A 23,738-nucleotide genomic window follows, 5' to 3' on the forward strand; every position below is an offset into this window, starting at 1 on the left:
AATAAAAACAAAGTGTGTTTACTTTGTTTGCACTTAGCAGGCATACCTTGACATTAACTAATATTTCATTTAATAAAAAACTTGATCCAAATGTGAATTTAATGAAATTTAATTATGATGCACTGAATAATGCTGAAAGAAATCTGCTTGAGGTATAATAAATTGACACGACACCACAACTCAGATATAAAGGCTGTGGGCAGTCACTCAAGCTGCAACATTAGGGGTCCCTCTGGCTTAATATTAACAATATAAGTAATATAGTACAAAAGAAGAGGGCACGAGAGGGCAGCCGCCCGGGTCTGTTTGGGGGCCACGGGAACAGAGCTGGGACGCTCACCACTATGGGAGTACGTGGCCACCGACAATTAGGGAATCCTGGATGGCAGCTTCCAGGTGCTCTCCTGACACTTCCGCCACACCAGGAAATGACGTCAGGGGGAGCACCTGGGGCTTATCTGGGTCATGATAAAAGGGGCTGCCTCCCTCCAGTAGGAGAGCCAGAGTTGGGAGGAGGGAGACAAAGCTTGTGAGGAGAGGAGAGGAGGTCAAGAGAGGAAGAAAAAGAAGAAGAGAAAGAAGAAGAGGAAAAGAAAAGAGAAAGGAAGAGAGTTGGTGTATGAAGGCATTGTGGTGCTGAAAAAATAAAGAAGTGTGTTTTGGACATTCTGGTGTCGGTCTGTCCATGTCCGGGGGTATGCTTTCCACAATGGCACCCAACGTGGGGCCGTCATCCTGCTAAAAGAGGGGACCCCGTTTTTTAAAAAAAATAATTTTGTGGAGGCAGCCCGCACAGCAGACGAAGGCGCACTTCTACCGCGGCACACATTACTGGGCCAACGCCTCAAGAAATGCTCGCTGAGGACCATGCCTAACGGACGTCCAGCATTATGGGGAAGAAGGGCAAACGATCTCTGAAGATAGCGACGCCTCTATCCAGCGTCGTCTTTGTGGACGCACAGGTTGGCGGGGCAGCGGAAGAGGCCACCCAGTAGCAACACGCTCAAGAAGACAGGATCCGGGAGATAAGTCTCGCGTATGATGGCGATACACTTGGCGGGGCTTACCCTGCTGTCCACTGGTCTTGCTTTTTAGTAGGGGACTGTGCGAATTTGTGTCTGTGGCCGAAGCACGCCGACCCATGCAGTGAAGGCGAGACAGTGACGGGATACGAAGAGGAGCCGCTGCTGATTGCAGAAGGGCTGCGGGGCGGAAGCTGCCCGGAAGACTCTTCCCCGAAAGAGTCCGTTCATAGGGTGGAGGGAGTGTCGGAAGACCGGAAGTTCCTCCCAGGGACAAGCACAGGATTGGACAGAGTGTGTTGTGTACCTGCCGGTGAGTGGTCGAAAGCAGGGCTAACGAACGTCAATCCTTGGACGGTCAAAGACCCAACGGAGCATGCGCAGAAGCGTAATGGCTCCCAGCCGGCAGGCGAGTGTGAGAAAAGCATGAATACACCTCCAGCTGGCTTAAGTGACTTGTTGTTGGCTGTAGAGGAGTTGGAGAAAGTCTTTCATCCTGTACAGCCTCTCTTACAGATTATGCACGATTTGAAGGGCGTAATCAAGATGCTGAAGGAGACTGCGGACGTGCCCCTGGGAGCCGTACTGGGGTGGTTGAGGCGGCGCGGCGTGGGATTCTCCAGCCAGTTCGATGCCTGGGTACAGGTAAGTGATACCGGTACTGGACATAATAACAGAAACCCTAGCGAAAAGAACCCAGATGTAATGGAATGGATTCAAGTAGCAGGGGTTCCGACAGTAGATTGTGGGACGAGTACTGAGCACGCAGTGGGAACAGAGACGGGTGGAAGGTGCCGGTTTGTATATGTCGACACCCAGACCTCCACGCACCAGGAAGCTGCGGTGCTCGTAACCTGATCGAGAGGAGTGCAAACAGCATGGGGTCCCTGTTTGTTCCATAAGGGGATCCAAGCTGTTGCAGCACCCCAGAGTAACGGGAGGCCCCGGAGAAACGAGGGGTCTCCCGACAGGAGGAAACGTGACCTAGAGAGCTCGCGTGTGGAGAGAGAGCTCTCTCCTAGGCGTTGGAGAGCTGCCCCAAACCAGGCTGAGGAGAGACAGGCACGGGCGTTCCCATCCTGTTTTCAGGTCCAGAGGGCACCAAAAAGACAGGGGGTTCGCCGGTGTTACAAGTGCCATGGAGCCGGGTATCTGTGGAGACATTGTCCATACGCCCTGACCGAAGATGCCATTAGGTGGCAGGACCGGACCGTGGATGATGATATGCCGGAACCCCGCCGTGGGGAACATCTACCCATCGCAGGACGGGCCGCTTTGCCGAACTGGCTTCAGCTTTTGAGGGGGCAGTGTTACAGATGAACGGAGACCTTGCCCAGCCAGGACGCCTGGACAGTCCCTGAGTTGGACGATACCTCCCCTGGGCCACGAGAGGGCAGCCGCCTGGGTCTGTTTGGGGGCCATGGGAACAGAGCTGGGACGCTCACCACTATGGGAGTACGTGGCCACCACCAGGGGGCACCTGGACAATTAGGGAATCCTGGATGGCAGCACTTCTGCCACACCAGGAAGTGCTGCCGGAAGCAATTCCAGGGGCACCCGGAGTGCTTCCAGGTGCTCTCCTGACACTTCTGCCACACCAGGAAATGACGTCAGTGTGAGCACCTGGGGCTCATCTGGGTCATAATAAAAGGGGCCGCCTCCCTCCAGTAGGAGAGCCAGTGTTGGGAGGAAGGAGACGAAGCTTGTGAGGAGGGGAGAGGAGGTCAAGAGAGGAAGAAAAAGAAGAAGAGAAAGAAGAAGAGGAAAAGAAAAAACAGAAAGGAAGAGAGTTGGTGTATGAAGGCATTGTGGTGCTGAAAAAATAAACAAGTGTGTTTTGGACATTCTGGTGTCAGTCTGTCTGTGTCCGGGGGTATGTTTTCCACACATTAAACATAATTTATAAGCACAAGATTACTGATAAACAAACTAGTGACCAAAACAAAAGACATATAAAACAAAATCAATAATATGTACAAAATAATTCATAAAAAACAATCAAAAGATTAAATAAAAAGAAAATACATTACGCTGGGGTTAACCCTGCCTGAAACATAACAACAATTAGGTACCTCTAGTTTGTTTCCAAGTGAACATAAAGTCCCCATGCTGTAACTCTATGCCTACCCGAACAAACATGTTTTTCCTTTGTGTGATCCTCAAAGAAGCAAGCACTTTTTGTAACATTTTAAAAGCATATTTGAAAACATGAGACAGGTGACATGAGGAACAAGTACGGGAATATATTTGCAATTACGCTTGAAGGCCCACAGATGTCATTGCCAGTGCAAGGCATGGCTGAGCAAAGAGACAAATAGGTTGCCAACAAAGATTTTAATATCATCATAAAAAAAATGATGCACAGATTTTCAAAAGAAAGCACACCCTTACATTTCCAATGTTACACCAGTGTTAATACCTGTTTGTATTGAATCTGTTAGCACCATCATTATATTAAGTTTTTTTAAGCTCTATAAAGGTCATGAAAAGAATCTAGTTATGTATCATAACATGCTGACTACCAGCATTCTTGATGGAGTCATGCATAATATTTAAAGATGACATCAGTAGCTCTTTTTCAATGATTTTTAACATACTGTGCATTGCTAGAAGCAAGGAACATATAAAAATTAAAAATTGATTTTGAGAAAAAATTACTGCTTTTCATTATTTTCAAAATCTAACAAACTGTAGCAGCCCTTAGAGTTTAGTTTATACACCTAAGTGGAGAGTAGGGATTTATTTTTGTAATGTATCTGACTGTATTTTTTTCCACAATAGATTTTAAAACCATATATTTCCATAACTCAGCCCACAGCTAAGAATGTTCCCTAATCTGCTGCTAGGTTATCCAATACATTCAATATAGAATGATGTATAATCTGCAATGTGTTAATTTATCTTGCGAAAACTACGTGAAAGTTAAGTCTGTACTAATCATGATGCAGTATTCACTTGTTCATTGGGAGGTACGAGTTAAACCACCAAAAAGTATTATCTTTCTGTCCCGTAATTTACATACCACTTCACATATAAAACATGAGTATAGCAATACAGTCAGACATCCAAATCATAAACCATTAATTTGGGAAAGTAGGTATAATTTCAAAATGTAAAGGAAAATAATTCAATCTGATACGTTACAAAAACTGATACAAAACAAATCCCAAACAAATCCCTACACTCCACTTAAGTGTATAAACTAAACTCTAGGGGGTGCTACAATTTGTTAGATTTTGAAAATAATGAAAAGCAGTAAGTTTTTCTCAAAATCAGTTGTTAATTCTTATATGTTCTTTGCTTCTAGCAATGCTAGTGCATGTTAAATATCATAGAATAAGAGCTATTGATGTCATCTTAAAATATTATGTATAACTATACACAAAAACACAAACACATATTTAGGTATGCATCAATACCTAACGTGTTGTACGTCTTATACAATAGTGTTTTCTCATCATTCTCGGCTCTTTCTAAGATACTTCAAAGTCCAAGTTTACATTTAGAATTAAAACAAAGGGATAATGTCAAAAATAAACAAGATTATTCTCTTTTATACCAGTTGATATTAGAATTGTTTTGTAATTGCAGTTAATAGGTGTTGTCAGGTATAACAATAAATCATTACGTTAATAACTAATACGTATATGCATTTAGTTAATCCAAGCTGTCACTTAGTAACTTTCCGATATCCTTCCACAAACATATGTAACGCTTCAAACTGATAAATTATAACTGATTCCAAAGATAACACTTTGTTATAATATCGTGCACATTTTATTACTCGGAATTAAATAATTATATGAGAATTACACTATTAGAATACATTAGCATTTACAAAGACAGTAGAGTAATTAACATTTAGTTTAACAATACCATGAGCAAAAAAGAGTTTCGTATGTTAAGCTGCTGCAACAGCATTTGTCATAATTCCACAAGACAGAAAAAAGTTTTAAATTACAAACTACTGGAAGACAGAATTTATTTGTGTCATTTATTGAAAAGAACAATTAATTGCGATGAATACTGTTACCAGGTTTCTTCTTGCTTCGGAGCCAGCTTGCTGGATTCCACACGGCCCTTAACTGGACGGTCGGTCAGATATTGGATGGATGATGTTGTAGCAGACAAATATAATTTTTTTTTACGATCCCTTAAAATGGGAATTGCATCTCTTCCGCGTCTATATGAAAGTCGCTCGGCATGGCTTAATGCTCTTGCATTTGAACTTTCTGCTTTCCTTTTTTTCTTCGCTTTCTTACGGTACCCACAGTCGCTGTTGTACCTGGGCGCTGTGTCCCTACAGGCGGCGTGCCACTGCCCTAAAGCTTCGTTTCATTGGCTCTGACACGTTCTCTGCTGTGTCAGTATGGCTCGGTGACAGCGCTCGGCAATGGCGCATGCGCGCTTCGCTCACGCCTCAGTCTTTTTGCAAGTCGGGTTCAGTTCAGTACGAGACCATGTCCGCCATCAAGCTTGTACTCTTTACCCTTTCATTTAAAGCAGCGTCTTCATGAAATTGTAACGATAAGAGGCCTTAAGCATGGTCAGCTTGGTGAGTACCTTCTGATCAACAGTCGGACTTTGGCGTGCTGCATGGGTGCGCTCGCGTAGTTTTTGGTTTCTCATTCTTCTTTAAGAATGTGATACCCGCACTGCTTACATAGCGGTACTGCTTTTTTCCGTTCCCAGCCATATTTTTAGACAAGTACAGTAACAACTAATAACAGAAAGCAGCATGCACTGTCGGGTTATTATTATTTTTATACTGTTTGCAAAGTGTCAGTAATATGTGCATTTATTTAATTGTACAAAGAATAGAAGACGACCGTATGCTGCAACGCGATTTTACCTCCTGCGATAGACTTGTCATCGCATTGTTGTAGGTGCGTTATTTTTGTAACCAATGTGCAGAACGTATGCAGTGTTCGCTACCTGCCTTTGTGAACGTGTTTGTCCACCAAGTGGTAACCGTTCTCGTTTGCTCTTTGTGCTGCGCTGCTACCACAATGGTTGGATGCGATTTTACTTTTGAAGATGTTCAGTCACGGTTACTGATGGCATCCTCCCAGACCGCTACCACATTCGCTATCGATTCCCACTTTTTCTTTTTGACTTGCTTTCAGCACCCTACCTCGTACGTCGAATTGTACTGTCATCACTGAAGTTCGCCGTTTTGATTGTTATAGGGCGCAGTTCAGGTGAAGTTGGAGCTCGGCCACCGCGCCCAGGTCCGAAAGAAACCCACTGTGGAGGGCTTCACTCACGACTGGATGGTATTCGTCAGAGGACCAGAGCACAGCAACATCCAGCACTTCGTGGAGAAGGTCGTGTTTCACCTTCACGAGAGCTTCCCGAGACCCAAGAGAGGTACACACAAGCTCCAAAAAAAGCGTTTTATGTAAAATATGCGTTTCAGTCTCTTTCTTTCACTTACTTTATGTAATCGTTGTATTTTTGCAAACTAGCACTGCTGTTGATTGCTTGTTTTTTCTTTAAAACTCATAAGCGAGTTGAGTCGAACGTGTGAACTTCTGGAGTGGTTCCTCTAAGTGCGGAATTTGTTTTTGTTGTTTATTGTTTCAAGCTCATTGTTCTTTTGTGTTATTTATTAATTCCCTAATTAAGTGACGTGGAGTTGAAAACGCATTGTATTTTACTGCAAAAAGACGCCCAAGTAGAGGGTTTTAAATGGTGAATATATTTTAATGCTGTTCGCTGACTTAAAACAGTTTTGTAGGAAATTAATTCCGCAACACAATAAATAATTATTTTGTAATATATTAGTTGTCCTCGCCAAAATTGTTATTTGAACGTTGCGTGTTGTTTCGTTTTCGAAACTGAGGTTTGTAAGCGAGTGGATAGGGCCTTTTATTTTAAAATGAAACAAGTCTAAACGGGCACCTGCAGTCCTGAAACGAGAATTTGTACCAGTGTTTACTTGTCTGTTTTATATAAATTTTTTTTCTTGCCACAAGTGTGATAGAGTTTGTTATTCACCTGTTTGAAACTATTTATTTCACTAGACTTTCATCTAAAACGAGGGACGCGTAATTTTAAATCTCTTTAAATTAAAATGTTCTTGTTTGTGGGTCGCCACTTCGTTAATAATCTATATTGCAAACGATTGTGTTAAATTCACTCTAGTATGCTGTAATAATTTCACTCGAAGCTACACACGCCTGAACTGTATTTTATTTGCTTGTTTAGGTAAATTGGGATGACGGCGAAAAGTGCACCTCATCGAGCAGTTAAAGCACTGCTCATCCCATCCTGTGACTAGCAAACGAGATAAGGTCACGAGATCTAAATTGATTCATCATTTTTAAAACTTGGCGAGCTGTACGCAGACTAGCTCATTAAAATTAAAAGCAGGATGTAATAAATGCATCCAGAGCTAGTCGGGAACCCATGGAAACAAACTACAGGCATATTGCAGACTTTTAGTGCTATCGGAGAGTCTATTGCGCACTAGAATTGTTATTTTGCATGTAGTCTTGGGAACGGGGGATCCCTCGATGGCTCAGAAGGGGTTGCCAGGTGTGGCGAGAGTTGTCGACACGGTGTGCACGTTTTCTCTCCTTTTGGGGGAAGGTGCGCGAGCGCGCGTATTATAGACTTGATCAGAGACTTGATTTATTCTCGTTTCTTTTCCTGCCCGGTGCTCTTGGATTTTTTTCTTTGACGTGACAAGTGCTGGGAACTGTGCCAGCGATCCTCCTACAGAGACCCGCTGCCGGCGCCAGAGAAACTGAGCGCTGTTCCCGGGTGCTTGTATCTAATGTGTGGGCCAGGACTTAAGCGGTTCTTTGTTTTAAAAATGCGTGTGTCTTCAATACGGGGGAGCTAAAGATGGTTGAGATTGATGGGAACTTATGCGTGTGGACAGAGATGATCACTGGAAAAAATGAACCGGCAGTTTATTGATGCTTAAAGCTATTAAAGATCTGTGAAAATGTTCTGATGCATAAGTCTTCCATCAGTTATTCCTCAGTGTCTTTTTTGGGAGCTTTTTAATCAAAGAAAGAAACGATATTTTTTCAGTAAACTGGAAATAAGTGTAGATCTTCAAAATATTTGTCCCTCTATCATATTGTTGACGTTTCAGCTGTTAGTTAAATACCACCTCCTCCCACGAGGTGTAATATTTGATGACTTTGTAGAGGAAGCGCACGCATGCCAAGTAGCTGAAAGACTTGTGAACAGAGTCATTGCTTTAAGAGCATCAGTGGATTGTCTCATATGTTCACACATTCAGATCACCAAAATAATGGTTGCCATATAAAACTTTTCTAAGGCTTTTCTGTTAAGCTGTGTTTCTGAAAATGCTGCTAATGCAAGTTTACAGCATCAACACCACATTATATGATATATACTGTATGAAAGTAACTGTTGCACCTTTTTTTTAATCTTATTTCGATTAAAATTCTTTTACTCAATTACATTTATAAACGTGAATGTGTGTTTGTCTGGTATACCTAGCTGCACAGTTAACCCATTTGCTGTCAAATTTTGTACAGATTTATTTCTCATTGGCAAAGTGTAAGACTATAGTATATATATTTCATACTGAAAGTTTTCCCTCTGGGGAACTTTAATAACCACACCTTTGCTTTATTAGGGAAGTGCCCATAGGAGGCATTTTTAAGACTTGGCAGTGGTATACAAAGTTGCTCCACATAAGTTTGTTCTGTGAAATAATTTAGTGACTGCATCAACACTTTATTCAACCTCGGGCAGCTCCAGGTACCCCTGCTAGTGTATTGTGATTTGATAGGTGGGTTGGTGGTGTAGTGTTTAGAGCAGCTATTTTATGGTATTTGAGTTATGGATTAAAGGTGTGGACCGATCGGTTTGTATGGAATTTATATAGTCTCTTCATGTCTTTGTGTGTGTGTTTTTTTTTTCTCACTCTTTTACTTATGTGTTGTACTCGGGCCATTGTGAACATTTTTCAAAATGAATGGATACTGAACCGTTTATCCTCTATTTGCACCTTTTTGAAAATACAAATTAATTATCTTTATTTAGAATTTCTGGGTGCACAACTGTTTGTTCAAATTATAAACATTTACCCTTATCTAAGTAATTGTCTAGCAGCATTTATATTACTTTTGGTGTAAAGGAAGTGAAAGATGTGACCACATTTTTGATTGTGCAATTTATCATTAGCCATTTGTGTCTTATGAACTGCTTTTAAATCATGACATGATTGAAATTGACACAGTGAGTATTATTTAAAGATTAAGTATCTTAGGTTTTGTAGCAAAGTGTTCTCTTGACACTGAGAACTAAAGGGTGATTCAGTGGTATGTTGGCAAAGTGGTTAGGTGTACTGTTGAACAATTACATATTCCTGAGACACTATGTCTGTGAAATTTGCATGTTCTCTCTATGTTGCTGTGTGTTTGCTTTGTAGGTTAGACTGAGTTTTGACGTTTGAATGAATAGTGATTAGAGTGCTTTGATGTTTGCACCTTAATTCTTAAATGCGTTATATCTTGTTTTATAAGTCACTGTGGATAAAGGTGTCTGCTAAATAATGATGGTTTTCAAACTGTTGTGAATGAAAGTGGAGCATGCTGAAATCTGAACTGAAGATACCCGTCCACCATTCTTTGATCAAGAGTCCTCATTTGTAATAGCTAATTCACTGGCTACCGTCCATTTCAGATGAAATCTGTATTGCAAAGCATGGTCTTAGGAATGTGTACAATTTGAGATTAAAATTTAAAAAGAAGGCGTGTGAAAGCATTTTCAGGTGAAAAGTACATGTATGTGTCATATTTGTTTATATCTGCGATGCTTCAACAAGGAGAAAACCAATTCATTGCTGCAGTTTCATAAGCAGCCAAAGAAAAACCCACATATACTGAATATATGCCTTCAACAAGCAACTTATGAGGTGAGAGACAGATCATCAGTTCAAAACCTCAATTACATTTTAGCGCAATCACGATGTGCACACGCAAATTTTCCAAAAGTAGTTTATATAGCAATATTTCAACCAAAGTACAGTACACATGTTTGAAATATATGACTGGATACCTGAGAAAACAGACACATAACTTGTCAACAAAGATTTTAATTCTATTGTCATATAAAAAAAATAATTATGCCCAAATTTTCAAAAGAAAACACACCCTTTACATTTCTAATATTACACTAGTGTTAAAACCTTACTGTACTGAATCGGTTAGCACCATAATTATGTTAAGTTTTAGTTTAAATTCTGTAAAGGTCATGAAAAGAATCTGGTTATGTATCGTAACATGGCGACTATGGGCATTTTGGATGGAGTGTCTTGCATTTTGTCACAATAGATTTTAAAACCATATATTTCCATAACTCAGCCCTCAACTATGAATGTTCACCAAACTGTTGCATAGGTTATCTACTACATTTACTGCAGAATTTTCTATTGTGATTAAATGCTGTATAATTTGCATTGTGTTAATTTATCTGGTGATGACAAAGTGAAAGAACTCTGTACTAATCATGATGCAGTATTCACTTGTTGTTCATTGAGAGTTGTGAGTTAAACCACCATGATATATTATCTTTCTGGCCTATAATTTACATACCATATTTTAACCGAAATACACATGTTTGGAATAAATAACTGGATACCTGACTGGTGTATCATACAACTTGAATAACCTTTCTTTTCCCCCATGAACATTTTAATATTGTTTGGCGTTGTTCAGTTTTGGTCTCCATTGGTGTCAGTTGTATTAGGAATTTTATTATCCGTGTTCTCCGTAATAATACAAGATTAACAACTTTTCTTAGTCATTATTAGAAGCAACACAGACTAGGTAACAAATAGATGAATATTAAACCCAAAAGTTATTTTTTGTTTAAAGCTGCAGTGTCTGCTATTAATTTGAACTGTGAAAGCAATGCTTTAATATATAAAACTAATAGTATTTCCCTCTGTGACAACCATACACTGAATGTGTGGTGTTGGAATTTCTATAATTGAGCTATCATAAGTACAGTAAACTGAAATATTGTTGATGTTGTGTTTAATTTTATTCAAGGTGTTATTTTGAAGGACAGCACAGTGGCACTATGTTGAGTGTTACAGCTGCTCATCTTCTCATTCATAAATTAATTTCCTGGAAATTGTGTTTTGCTGGAATTGCTTTTATTATCATGCTGGTGTGCCCTTGTTCTCTTTATCAGACATGTAGGTGCTGCTGACTGGTGCTGGATTACAATCAAGCCTGTCTTATTCATGCTGTTTCACAGATTGGTGCATAATTTTACCTTTGCCATACTTTGACACTAAGTTTGACCTTGTTGCCATGTGATCATGGGGGCATAGTGGTTAAACAAAATGAAAACATTTTAAGCTTAGCAACATATTCTTTCAGTGCAAACCTTAAGAGTTTCAAATTATCTTGGAGTTTTTGTGAAGTTAAGCTGTATTTTCTTGCTGTCCAGTAATGCACATTTGCAAACCCCCCTTCCCTAATATTGATTAGTTTTAGCATTTTGCAGTTGTTTTTTTCATTTTTCTCTTATTCATCAGCGAGGAAAGAAATAGCAGCCCTTAGTTTAATTGAAAATGTTGGCTTTTGATAGCTAGACCCTTTAAGAAAGGTGATTAAATTACTTAAATTTTGTTGTCCTATCAAGCCATCCAGACTTGTGCCATTAGCAGCATGGTGCTGCACAGATGAGGAAACTTTATGGTTTAGACACACTGTGGAGTGCTTGTTTAAAAGACTTGTTTATGACAGTGGAAAGCTTAAAGCTTTCCTTGGGAAAAAAAGTTTAGCCTTGCCTGTAAATCAGTTATGTCTCACTTCCAAATGGTGTCTGTCCTTGTGAAGATTCAAGCCGTGATCTGCTAGTAAATCAGCAAAGACACTGAGGACAAGATGTATACATTTTGCTAGAAAAGGTGAATTGCAAAGCTGCTGTGTCGTCTCTTCCAAGAATCATCCTTAAAAGATAATTCCTGCTGATAGCACTGCTGTGCTCTTGTTCCTCGTTATTACAGTCTGATACATCTCATCTGCCGTAAAACAGATTCATTCAACAAGAGCAGAGCTGCAACTGATTCCTTAAATCCTAAGCCACATCTGATTGGTTCTTAGTTTTTTCAGCTAAAATTATAATATGTCCAAAATAGGTTACTGCCTTTACTTTTAGAATCTAGAAGTTTCTTCAATGAGCATTCATTAAATCAGCCAATGTTTCACAAATTGAATGGAAAGTGAAAAGTATATATGGTTAAGCACATTAAAATATTGAAAAATGACTTCCCTATGTTCAGTCATTTGTATATACAAGCTAATAAGAACTAAATCCTTAAATGATGTTTCTGATATCTTATAAAGAGACACATATGATGATAACTAAGTAGCTATTCAGTCTGATTTATAAAAGAAAAGTAACATAAGCCAAGTGTGGCACTTTTCTCCTGTTGGATTCTACAATTGAAGTAAAATGTGGTATACTATACAAAAAAAAGATCTGCTTATCACTTTTTCTTTACGTCTTTAAGCCATTTTAAGCAATAATGTAATCAAATGTAACATGTTCAAAACATTAGATTTTTCATTCACGCTTTAAAAATGAATATGAAAACACTGTTAAGATACAAGTTTGAATATTTTCTTTGGTAAAAATGTTGTTTGAATGCTCCTAAAAGAGTCTATTTTAGCTGTTTGTCAGAGTTAAGGAGCACAAGTTAGTTTGTCATTGGCTGAACTTTATTTCTGTTTTGACAAATTCTGTAACTTCTGACCATTTGAAAGTGTTATGTGCCTTAGATGTATGTGTTCATATTTAGCTTTACTTTTACAAAAAATATGAATTACTTTTCCAAATTTAAGAAAGTTCAGCTTTGTGTGATATCTAACTTCCAGTATTTTCTGCCAGTGAACAGAAGTCTAGTGTTAAACTTTCTTAAATCTTCAAGAATTCTGTTTTCTAATGAGAATGTTCTCTAGCTGAATTGAATTGGCTGCACAATAAAATGTGTATTGCCTATCACATTGTTTGATAAAAGATATAAAAAAGTAATATGTTATTTTTTGTCAGTTAAACTGCAGTGTTTGGCCTTACTTAGATTTACAGCAGGCTTTCGTAGTTCATCCTTAGGCAATACACATTTACATTTTAAATTTAAGATGTAATAATTACAGAATCTTAATTTTTATCACAGACAAACTTATTTTGTAAAACCTTTCTCAGGAAAATACATTTTAAAATGTTTTGGCAAATTACTGTTGAGAACTGCTGTTCCTTTACATAGTTATATCGAGGTATTTATTCCAATTTTTGTTTCTATCTTCTCCTCATTTTAAAGATTAAAAGTATATTTTATATGGTTTTTGTAACAGCTTCAGTGTCAACATGCACATCTTTTACTAATCTCGTTATTCATTACTAAAATAAACAGATGTGTCTCTTCATTCATCTTGATCTCCAGTTTCAGTATATTTGTCTACTTTGTTTTATTTGCCCTTTTTTGTGTCATATAGCTATTCCTGTTTTGTTTTTTGTATTTTTTTTTATTTATCATTACTTGATTTCCCAAACTATAATTTCTCTTAAATTATGATAAATTACTCAAATGACTTTTTTTTTTTTTTTACATGCATTTTCTGAAAATGAAGTTAAAAACTCATTGTAATGTGCTGTGTTACCCACTGTTGATTTCTGTCTTCTGCCCATTATTTTCAGGATCAGTTACCGTTCCCTATGACCCTCTTTAATGTGGAAAAAAACTAGGTTAGAATTGAAATTGACTGACATCATGTTCAAGCTGACTTTTCACTGATGTTCTGTTTTGAATTATACTGGTTGGACTAATAGATTAACATATTTTTTTTTTTCTGCCAGGGTTTTGTGCTTGTAGACACAAAACACATTTGCACTTGGTTCATAATTAATGTTATTTTAAGTTAATGTTTTCATGTTTTTATTGAGTAAGGAGATTCTAGGACAAAAGGCAAATAGCTTTTACAAAAACTGAAAATGTGTTCAATTTCCTTGTTAAAATTACCTGGTAGATTAAAAAAAGTTTTTTTGGCAATTTATCTAAACATTAGACAATATAAATTAAGTGCCACAAATCTGAAAATAATTCAACAAATCATAATCCTACTTTGCACTCTTATTTCTCTTAAATAAATCACCCTCAATTCTTAATTGTGTGCTTTTAAAGTCTTTTGAAGTCAAATAGGCAAGATAATAAGTGCTTGCCTTGTCTGGGAGTACTCTTTTCAGAGATGCATGCTCAGAGGAAAAAACTTTTTACCTTAGAATGTAAATGATCTGACATCTGTAATGAGGCATGCTGTCCGGATGCCAGACAAGACTGAGCTAAGGGCTACTTTTGCTATGTTACATCAACGCATGAAACTCGTTAAGTAGAAGTGGAAACAAGAGGTTTCTTTCTTCTTTCATTAAAGGGGAAAAAAAGCCTGGAGTACTTTTATTCCTAAGTAGAGCTGCATTTATACATCATTGTTACAGAATTTAAAGAAAAATAGCTGACAGCTGATCTTAAAGATATTTCCTTCTGCTGTCTCACTGGTAGAGTTCCATCACCACCTTTTTGTTTTGTATCCATGAAAAAGTATTGTTCAATGTATAGTCCAATTTTTAACACTAAGGAAGACAGTATACCTGATTTTTTTTCACTTTGTAAATATTAATCTGCAATAATTTTTAAAACATTCTTGCAGGGAGGCTTCAGCATTGTTGCTTAAATTAGGAACTCTTGATATTTAATAAGCCCAGGAACAAACTTAATCATTTATGTTTTTTTGGTTAATTTGGAGCTCATTTCTTAGATATGGCATGAAACCAGTTTCCCTGAGTTGTTGGGTCCAGTGTAACTTGATCATATTCCTGCCATGTTGACCTTTGGGTATTGTTGGATATTTATTTTTAGAGACTTTAATGTATTTTAATTAAATTTATTATTTAGTTTTAGACTCTTTAAGTTTAGCATAGTCTTTTAAAGATGTGGTGAGGCCATCTGAAACATTTTGAGACCAAGAAGACAGTACAGTACATTTTAAACTTCAACAGCAGCCTTTTGAAGTTTTTGAAATATATTAATCTGGATCACTAGGTGAAGTAGTAGGTAATGCTGTTGCCATAAATATCTAGGTACCAAAGTCTTAAAATTCTGCAATTCTTAAATTCTAGTCTTCTCCAGATATTTTAGAAATGTCCATTGTAGGTAATTGGTTAATCCTAAATGGTACAGTATTTGTTTTATGGTTGGTAGACACCTTTATTCAACATGAAATCGACAATCAAAGTACTTTGCAGTTGTGTGTGTATATTGTGTGTAGAACAAACAAATTTAAGTTATTTATTCAGTGGTACACAGTATATCAAAGGTGGACATAGTGTATTTTGGTTTGGATTCTAATTCTGTAGCATTTATTTCATGTCATACAGATTTCTAGTATTAGTGAGTGCTGGCATTTATATGTGTAATTAGGCACTGGAGTGGTGTGGTATGCTGCCTAGCTTTGTTTACTTTCTTGCACATACTCCGTTTGGAATAAGCAATGCCTATCCTTCAGCTTTGTTGTTACAGGGAATGAATTGGTTTTTGTTGTTTGCATTGGACTTGAATAAAAATGTGAATTTTAAATATGTATACCTTAGATAGGTTTGGTTTATTTTGCTGATTCAGCTTTTAACACTTGGTTTGTTTATGTCAATGCCAATTGGAGTTGTGTTTTTAAATCTTTAATTATTTCACAAAAGTACATGTCCTGCTTCTGTCCTTCCTTGACTTCTCCTTAATTGTTGCACTGATAATGCCCATGTAGTTACTTTTACTCTCAAATTCTATTCAGAAAACATGATTGATTGATTTTTTTTTTTTTCTTTTCATGAAAGGCTCTAAATTACAGCCACAAGCAATGCTATTAAATATTGGTACACAAGTGTAAATTACAGCATATCTCATCTAGCTTTCACTTGACCACCTCTGCATATCCTTTTTACCTTGACAAACCTCTCCTGCAAGTGTTCTTAACATTGCTAGGCATTGTTGCCCAGTTTCTCTTCTGGCGGCATCTATAAAATAATCACACACATTGTTTACATTAGATAAAAAGTATATATAAACTCACCTCAAATGCCATCAGAATGTTTTTACTTTTAATTCGGAAAATGAAGTGCACATGGTGCCTTTTGGATGGAGTGAGCCACAAATGAAGAGCAGCACACTAGAAGACAACTTGCAACATTTTCACGGGCATGACAGACCAGACAATATTTGCAAACATAAGAATAATCAGTGGGCCTTCCTTACAACTTGCAAGTTGATTATTTCTCAATGTGCCCTTTTTCATGTTCTTTTACCATGACAAATTGGTGCTGGCTGTGCACTTTGTATGCTGACAGCTTTGCTGCTATATCAAGCGATGGTCACCGAGATGGGTACTGATAAATTTCCAGGCAGTGCCAAGTAGTAGTGCAATTCTGAGAAACCACTTGTCATAGCACCCTTTCAGGTCTTTCTCTATCCTGATGCATTAAAGCATTGGACACACACTAAAAGTAGGAAAAAATAAAGGCAAAGACAACGAAACTGTGTAATGTCGCTGTGAACATGTCAAGAAACTGTGTTTGACTACATATAGATACATTATTTCTCCACATGGGGAAATTGAGATTTTATTGAAATTAAAAAAAAAAATAGAAATCAAAACCCAGTTACTACCAAAAAAAAAAAAAGACAACACGGAGCTTCTTTTAAAGGCTGCCACCTGCATGGTGCCTTGAAGCTAAGATGCAGGCTGGTTTGCAGTAAGCTTGTTGTTTACAGATGTTTGTACAGAAATATGTGAATATGATTATACATTTCTAAACTAGTTCTACCAATAAAAGAAGTTTCTACTTCAGCTATTCTATGCGCCCATAAAGTGAAATGAGTTGTTTGACTTTTCTCTAATAAATACTAATAAAAAGTGAAGTTTTCACAACTGGGGAAATGTTTTAAAGTGAAAATATATGCAAATGATATATGCTGTGCACCAAGAAATTATTTCCAATCATGTTCAGTGAATCATATTAGGCTGTTTTTCTTTTTTTTATAGGGATAGGGCAGTAAGAATGCGTCATCATAATGTTAAGCTGGTGAGCTATTGATAAGGACAAAAAGATTCAGACGCTATTTGCCGTAGTAGTGTTGGTTGTAGTACTGAAAAAACGCCTTGTGCATCTAGTAATAATTAATGTGAAACAACTAATTTGTGAGACTTTCCATGCAGATAGTCTAGCTATAATGTACAATTTGATATGTGCACATGCAAATTTGTCCACCTCCTCCAATTTTTTTCAAGGTAGTTGACGTGTACGAGGAAAGCTTTGAAAACAGCCACTTTACATGTAACCATTGTAGCGACAGTTTGATATGATAAGGCAAACGTTTCTTATCAGTGGGTTGCTGTTGATGTATTATTCCACTTGATAAAAAAACTGCATTGTAGACAGCAGCACTTAAAAAATTAAGAATTCTGATCTATACAGAAGGGCTTATGGACTTTCTTTATAGCATAAATATGATCAAATGGAACACCAAAGTCATGTCACAGTTGAAGTACAAAACGTCTGAGGAGTGTTTTACTGTTACATACTGTTTGGATCGTAGTGTAATTAAACATTTGAAACATTTTTATAGCACATAACACTATATCAAACAGCACTAAGCCTTAGTGAAGTTCAAATTTAATCTGATAGTGATTGGTTTTTCGTGGTGGACTTTTTTTTTAAAATGCAATACACTTTCAAGGCCAACCACATTTTTTTTTTATGTTAAGATATTGTCCCCCCCCCCCAACTCCCCCCCAAATAAACCTATATTAACCAAACAACAACTTTAGTTGGAAATACACTTGTACAAAATCTACTTTTGGCTTAATACACTTCAGATGTTCTCAGCAGTACATTAGCAATTTTTTTCATTGATTGATCCTAATACCTTTTTTTTAATTTTTTTAATTTTTTTAGAAATGTCTTTTTTGCATGGGTTCTGTTGGGAGCAGTGCCATATGTGGAAGGACCCCAAAATAAAGGAATACAAAAAAACAAGCAAAACTTTATTCTAAAACTGACAGCATTTTGCTTTTTGTCACCTTCAGAATACTTACCTTGACATGGAGCGAGGTCTGGTGCATATGGGTAAATGACTGTTCCAGACTGATTACCAAGACTTGTAGGCACATGCTATCTAGTGATATATTTTATAACTAAACCCTATTGCTGTACTATTGATCGATTTTAGGAATTTTTGGGCTGCTCTTCGTTTAATATGATAGAAGTGCACACTCCCTAAGATATTTTAAACACATGGTTTGATGGGATGCGGAATATTACTTGTTTTGAGATCTTTTCCAGCATCTCATTAATAAATTCAAAAATAAGCTTATCAGTTTGTGTTCCTCATAGATTTCTGATTGCAGCACCGAAATGGATAAGCCAAAGTGACTTTGATTTATTTTATTAAAACCACTAAATATTTTGACATGAAAAATCTCTCCAGCAAGCCATCTAATGGGAAGAATTGGGAAGAAATGTCCTCCTGTTCACTTTAAACAAAGATATGTTGAAAGGGAAAAAAAATCTGAATCTTTATGGCCTAATCCAGAGTTAAAGAAAACAGGAACCTATCCCATTTGTATTGGCTGCAAGGGAGAAGCATGTCTTGATTTGGCACCATTATGTCACAGAGTATACTTGGTAACCCTCATTTGGTGTTTTTATCATCAGTCTACTTTGGGCATCTTTGGTATGTGGGAGTTAACCACACAGTAACACCTGGGAATTACCTACTTGTACAGTGTCCAGGCTTGGGTCATGGAAATCAACAACCTATAGTTGTGGGGCAAAAGAGCTAACTACAACCTTACTATGTCACCCATGTTGACAGATCTGTTGAATGAATAGTAACATTACAACTATGGTGATGTGTGGTTGTACCTTGCCTGAGCTTTTCATAAAACAAGAGATTTAATCCATCACCAATGATGAACTCTTACATAAATAAACCAAAAAAAAAAATCATTGTGCACAGTAATTATGGTTTTTCTTTCCTGCACATCTCAAATACAAATACCGTTAAATAAAAAGGAGATAAGTATGTACTGTTCTGTATGTAGACTTATTTGGTTATTGTGTGGTGATATCCAAAAATAGCTAAATTGTAAAGAAAAATTACTAACCTGTTATTTTGATGATATATATAAAGCATCATCAGTACAAAGATTAAAAAATAGATGAATGTTTGACAGTGCTCCAGGATTACCTTGGTTATGTATCCCCTTAGTGGTTTGCTTCGTAATGTTTTTCTGTGTACATGGCATAGCTCACTACTTGTCATTTCATCAGCCTGGCAGTGTGCCTAAAATTGTTTTTTCAGCGTATTATCCTTTAACATCTGTGTACGTTATCTAACTCTCATCTTTGTTACTAAGAAACCCACCATACTGGGTTCAAATTTTAGGAGGTGAAATGTAATTATTCTAATAAACATTACAGTCAGCTAATGTATTACTTAAAATGTAAGTATTAAACTGTTTATACTTGCTTACACTTATTAATTGTATACTTTGATTTGAAGGCAAAAATTAAAACAATGTAACAAGCAACGCAAAAATGATCTGTGTTTTAAATCACATAAATATGGTAACATTTTAAAAGAAGAGCTTTTAAAGCTTAATGCAGTTGCATCTGTTAGAGACATATTGCTATGTAACACAAGCAAGCCATTTGATAGGATCATGTAATATAGTAGTATGTGACTAATAGATGTGCTATAGGTAGCTTCTCTTGTAAATTGTCACTCATGATTTGTAAATCCATATTGAAAACAAGCAAAACATTTAAGATCTTATTATATAGCAATTGGTGACTAACAAGAACAACTAGGCAGGTCCCATATTCCAAAGTGTTACCATAGACACTTGCTATAAAAATGTCTTTCATTCAAATTTTCAAGCTTATAAAACTTATTATTGATTAGCAATTGAGTAAGATAATTTTATTGGCTTTTTGTTATGCAGAATAGGATTAAAAGTCAAAGTTGTTCAAAAGTTTTGTGCACTAGTCAGGATAACAATGGCAAGCCCAATTAATTTACACTCTATTATGAAGGCTTGTATTTACTGTGTAATTGAAGAATTATTGGGTAATAGGTTATCCATAATAAAGGTATAGACAAGCTTAATGTTTTTAAGGTGTATAGATGTTAATGGGCATTGTTTTGATGCTGTTTCATTTTTATTTTAAGTGACCTAAACAAAAAGCATAATGATGAGAGATAATTGCTGGAAGATTCGCGGAACTTGATTACAAGATTGAAACCCGCTTTAAGAATCTCTTCACTGCTTGAGTAAAAGGCCACCAACAGCTGCAGAGACTATCCGCCCCATAAGGAAATTTTGATTTGTACGCCTTTTAAAGGGCCATAAGCTGAAGATACATTGCTAATGACGAAAAGTTTTCACTGTCCAAAGTGTATGATGGATCTCTCGAATTTACTCTTACAGAATTAGTTTCAGCTTCTTTCAGCTCTTGGATGTTTGTTGTTTTATAGTATACCATTCTGAGTACAATGTCTAAATGGTTTGTACATGACCTTAAACAAATGCAACAATTTTTAAAGATTTATATACCACCCTACACCTGGTTTTAAGCACTATCTACATATACAGTACATATGCGCAATGACACACCCACCTACCAACCAGTAATATCATCTATTTAAGGATGCTTATGAAACTTTAGATATTGACTTTTCCAGTATTGTTATGTTTACCTTATAGGAAATATTAAAGTGTATTGGATGTTACTTTAAGTTATAGCAGTATTTTTGATTTTCTATTCTTGTCTGGGGTAAACGGACAAGCTTAGCTGTTGTTTTGCCTTTACTTCCTCACTTTGATCAGTTAGAGCTCTTTGAGTGAAGGCTTTAAACTTTTTTTGGAAATCTGAAACTCGATTTTTGCATTGTTTTGACATTTTAATGTTAAGTCTTGAAGATTGTGTGCTATCAAAAACCCTGTAATGTGATAAAGTTCCTGAATGCTGTGCTGCTTGCCGTTAGGTCACTTCCTTTGCCTTGAGACGTTTATACTGTTTAATACAATCAAATTAGCCATATGTTCTAGATTATATCGTCGCCCTCTCAGAACATAAAAGAAGCCTTTCACAAGCTTTTTTTTTTTGTTTCTCTGAGCATGTCTTTTTCAATTTATAATTTTGGAATGAGCATATATGTTTTATTTAACAGTAAAGGAATATGCCTGGCTTACCATCTGTTTTCTGATTGGGCATATTTAGTATAATATAAGATTATGCATATATTTGTGATGTGTGAATGTTTACATAAAAGATATGAGATAATGTAGGTGTAATGTAATTAATGTAGCTCAGTCTATTGGCATGAGTTTTAGCTATGCCCCATATTTTTCAGCTTAGTATTGTTAGTTAACCTAAAGTAGTGATCAAAATGTACTTTTTTAAAAACATAATCTATTTAGCATTTATAGTTTATGGGGAAGAAAGTAACTAACTGAACAATATTTGAAGGTCTTTTGTTTGACATGAAAATCCAGAACTCCAAGAAATTGACCAAAACAATCACAAGCTTGGATTTGGCTAATAACTTTTGTAAATGGTACCTAGATTATGCTTAGTTTTATCCCTGTCGCCTAATTTGTGTGGATGATGTGACATGAAATGTTTGGAACGTAGCTGTTAAAGAATACATGAAAAACTTTACATTCTGTAAGTGTTCATGCTTACAAAAGCATCCTGTTACTGTACTTTGCCTGTTTGGGAAATGAAGAGCTTAACTCACAAGAAAGTACAGTAAGTTTTCTTTTACTGTTCCTTATTGTTACACTTTCCTCACAATACAGTGAAGTCTTATTTATAAATAGTGAAGTTTTATCATAGTTATAAAAATTATTTAAACCCATATTTCCTAGCTTGTTAAAATAGTTAAGTGCCAAGAATAATACTGAATTGATGCTGAATTAATACTAAACTGAACACCGTAAATTTCTGTGATAGCAGCACTTAAGTTGACAAATAACACCAACATCACTCTGGAAGTTGTTAAATTTGATTATATAATCAATGCTGTGCCAGTTTGGATATGTGTAACAGTGTTTGCTTCCACTTTACCAGAAGTAGATGCAATGTCTCTTGAAAATATTGATCATTCAGTCGTAACGTTATGGTGAGGTTTTGACCCATTCTTGCTTGTGTTTCCCAGTTGCATTTTATTTGCCCACTAGCAAAATACCCGCGCTGCGCAGCGGAGAAGTAGTGTGTTAAAGAAGTAATGAAAAAGAAAAGGAAACATTTTAATAATAACGTAACATGATTGAAAATGTAATTGTGTTGTCATTGTCATGAGTGTTGCTGGCATATGTACACACACACAAATATATATATACACATCATATATATATATATACTAGCAAAATACCCGCGCTTCGCAGCGGAGAAGTAGTGTGTTAAAGAAGTAATGAAAAAGAAAAGGAAACATTTTGAAAATAACGTAACATGATTGTCAATGTAATTGTTTTGTCACTGTTGTGAGTGATGAGTGTTGTTGTCATATATATATATATATATATATATATATATATATATATATATATATATTTTTACACACACACACAAACATATATATATACATATCTATACATATACACATATACACATACATATATATCTACATATATACACATACATATACATACACACATACATACATACACACACATATATACACACAAATACATATATATATATATATATATATATATATATATATATATATATATACATACACACACACATATATAAACATATATATACATATACATACATATCTACATATATACACACACAGCTATTTAGTATCAGTGCAATACACTGCTTGTTAAAATGGATAACTCCGCTCTTACGTGCAAGTCTGCGTGGATATTATGAACTATCGTATTTGTTCAAGTTCTATTTAAATTTTAAATAGAAGGAATTTTTATTTAGTCGACAGAAATATCTTTGGTAGGAATGGTAAAAACAGACAGGAATATTATTCCTGAATAAATCAACTCAAACCTTAAACAACTTATAATATTTTGCTCTCCATAAAAATATATCCTGTCTAAATTATACAAGTTAGAAATAAAGTAAACGTTAAAAGAACAAACATTCAAATTTCTTTACTCTTATGTAATTTTATATAAAAATAAACTTAGATTTTAAATATCCCAAAAGATTTTGCTCTCCATAAAAATATATCCTGTCAAAATTATACAAATTCAAATATGAACATGCTGCATAACAAAACCTGGAAATATAAATAAAATGTGTTCCTTTCAGCAATAACAAATCAAATCATTCAGTTGTCTTTGCTCATATGTCATTTTAGAGCTGGACGCCTGGCATCTTTTTTTGGCAACAGGTTCGTTTATGTTTGGTGTGAGGTTCTGTGTTGTGGAGATTCTCAGGATGGATTGCAGGTGCTCATCAGTGAGGCGACTCCTGTGTGCTGTTTTGTTAGTCTTTATCACTGAGAAGAGCTTCTCACACAGATATGTGCTACCAAACATGCACAAGGTTCGAGCCGCATGTAGGCGGACTTTTTGTTCTTCAAAGTCACCAAAGCGCCGTGCAAACTCAGTGCGCTCAGTTTATCAGCAAAGT

The 23,738-nt window shown here is 36.4% G+C and overlaps 1 protein-coding gene across 4 annotated transcripts in view; it reads left to right on the top strand.

The window, feature by feature from the left end:
• The first annotated feature begins 5,158 nt into the window (after positions 1–5,158).
• mllt3 (MLLT3 super elongation complex subunit) overlaps positions 5,159–23,738 on the top strand; it is a 353,405-nt gene continuing 334,825 nt past the window's right edge. For all 4 annotated transcript variants that reach the window (XM_039759174.1, XM_039759177.1, XM_039759176.1 and 1 more), the window contains exons 1-2: positions 5,159–5,577; positions 6,212–6,392. In XM_039759174.1, the coding sequence (XP_039615108.1) occupies positions 5,566–5,577; positions 6,212–6,392 (193 nt within the window). In that variant the 5' untranslated portion in view covers positions 5,159–5,565. The remainder of the gene's footprint in view (positions 5,578–6,211; positions 6,393–23,738) is intronic.

This window comes from Polypterus senegalus, chromosome 7, assembly GCF_016835505.1.
Source record: "Polypterus senegalus isolate Bchr_013 chromosome 7, ASM1683550v1, whole genome shotgun sequence".
In the NCBI taxonomy this organism is placed as follows: Eukaryota; Metazoa; Chordata; class Cladistia; order Polypteriformes; family Polypteridae; genus Polypterus; species Polypterus senegalus.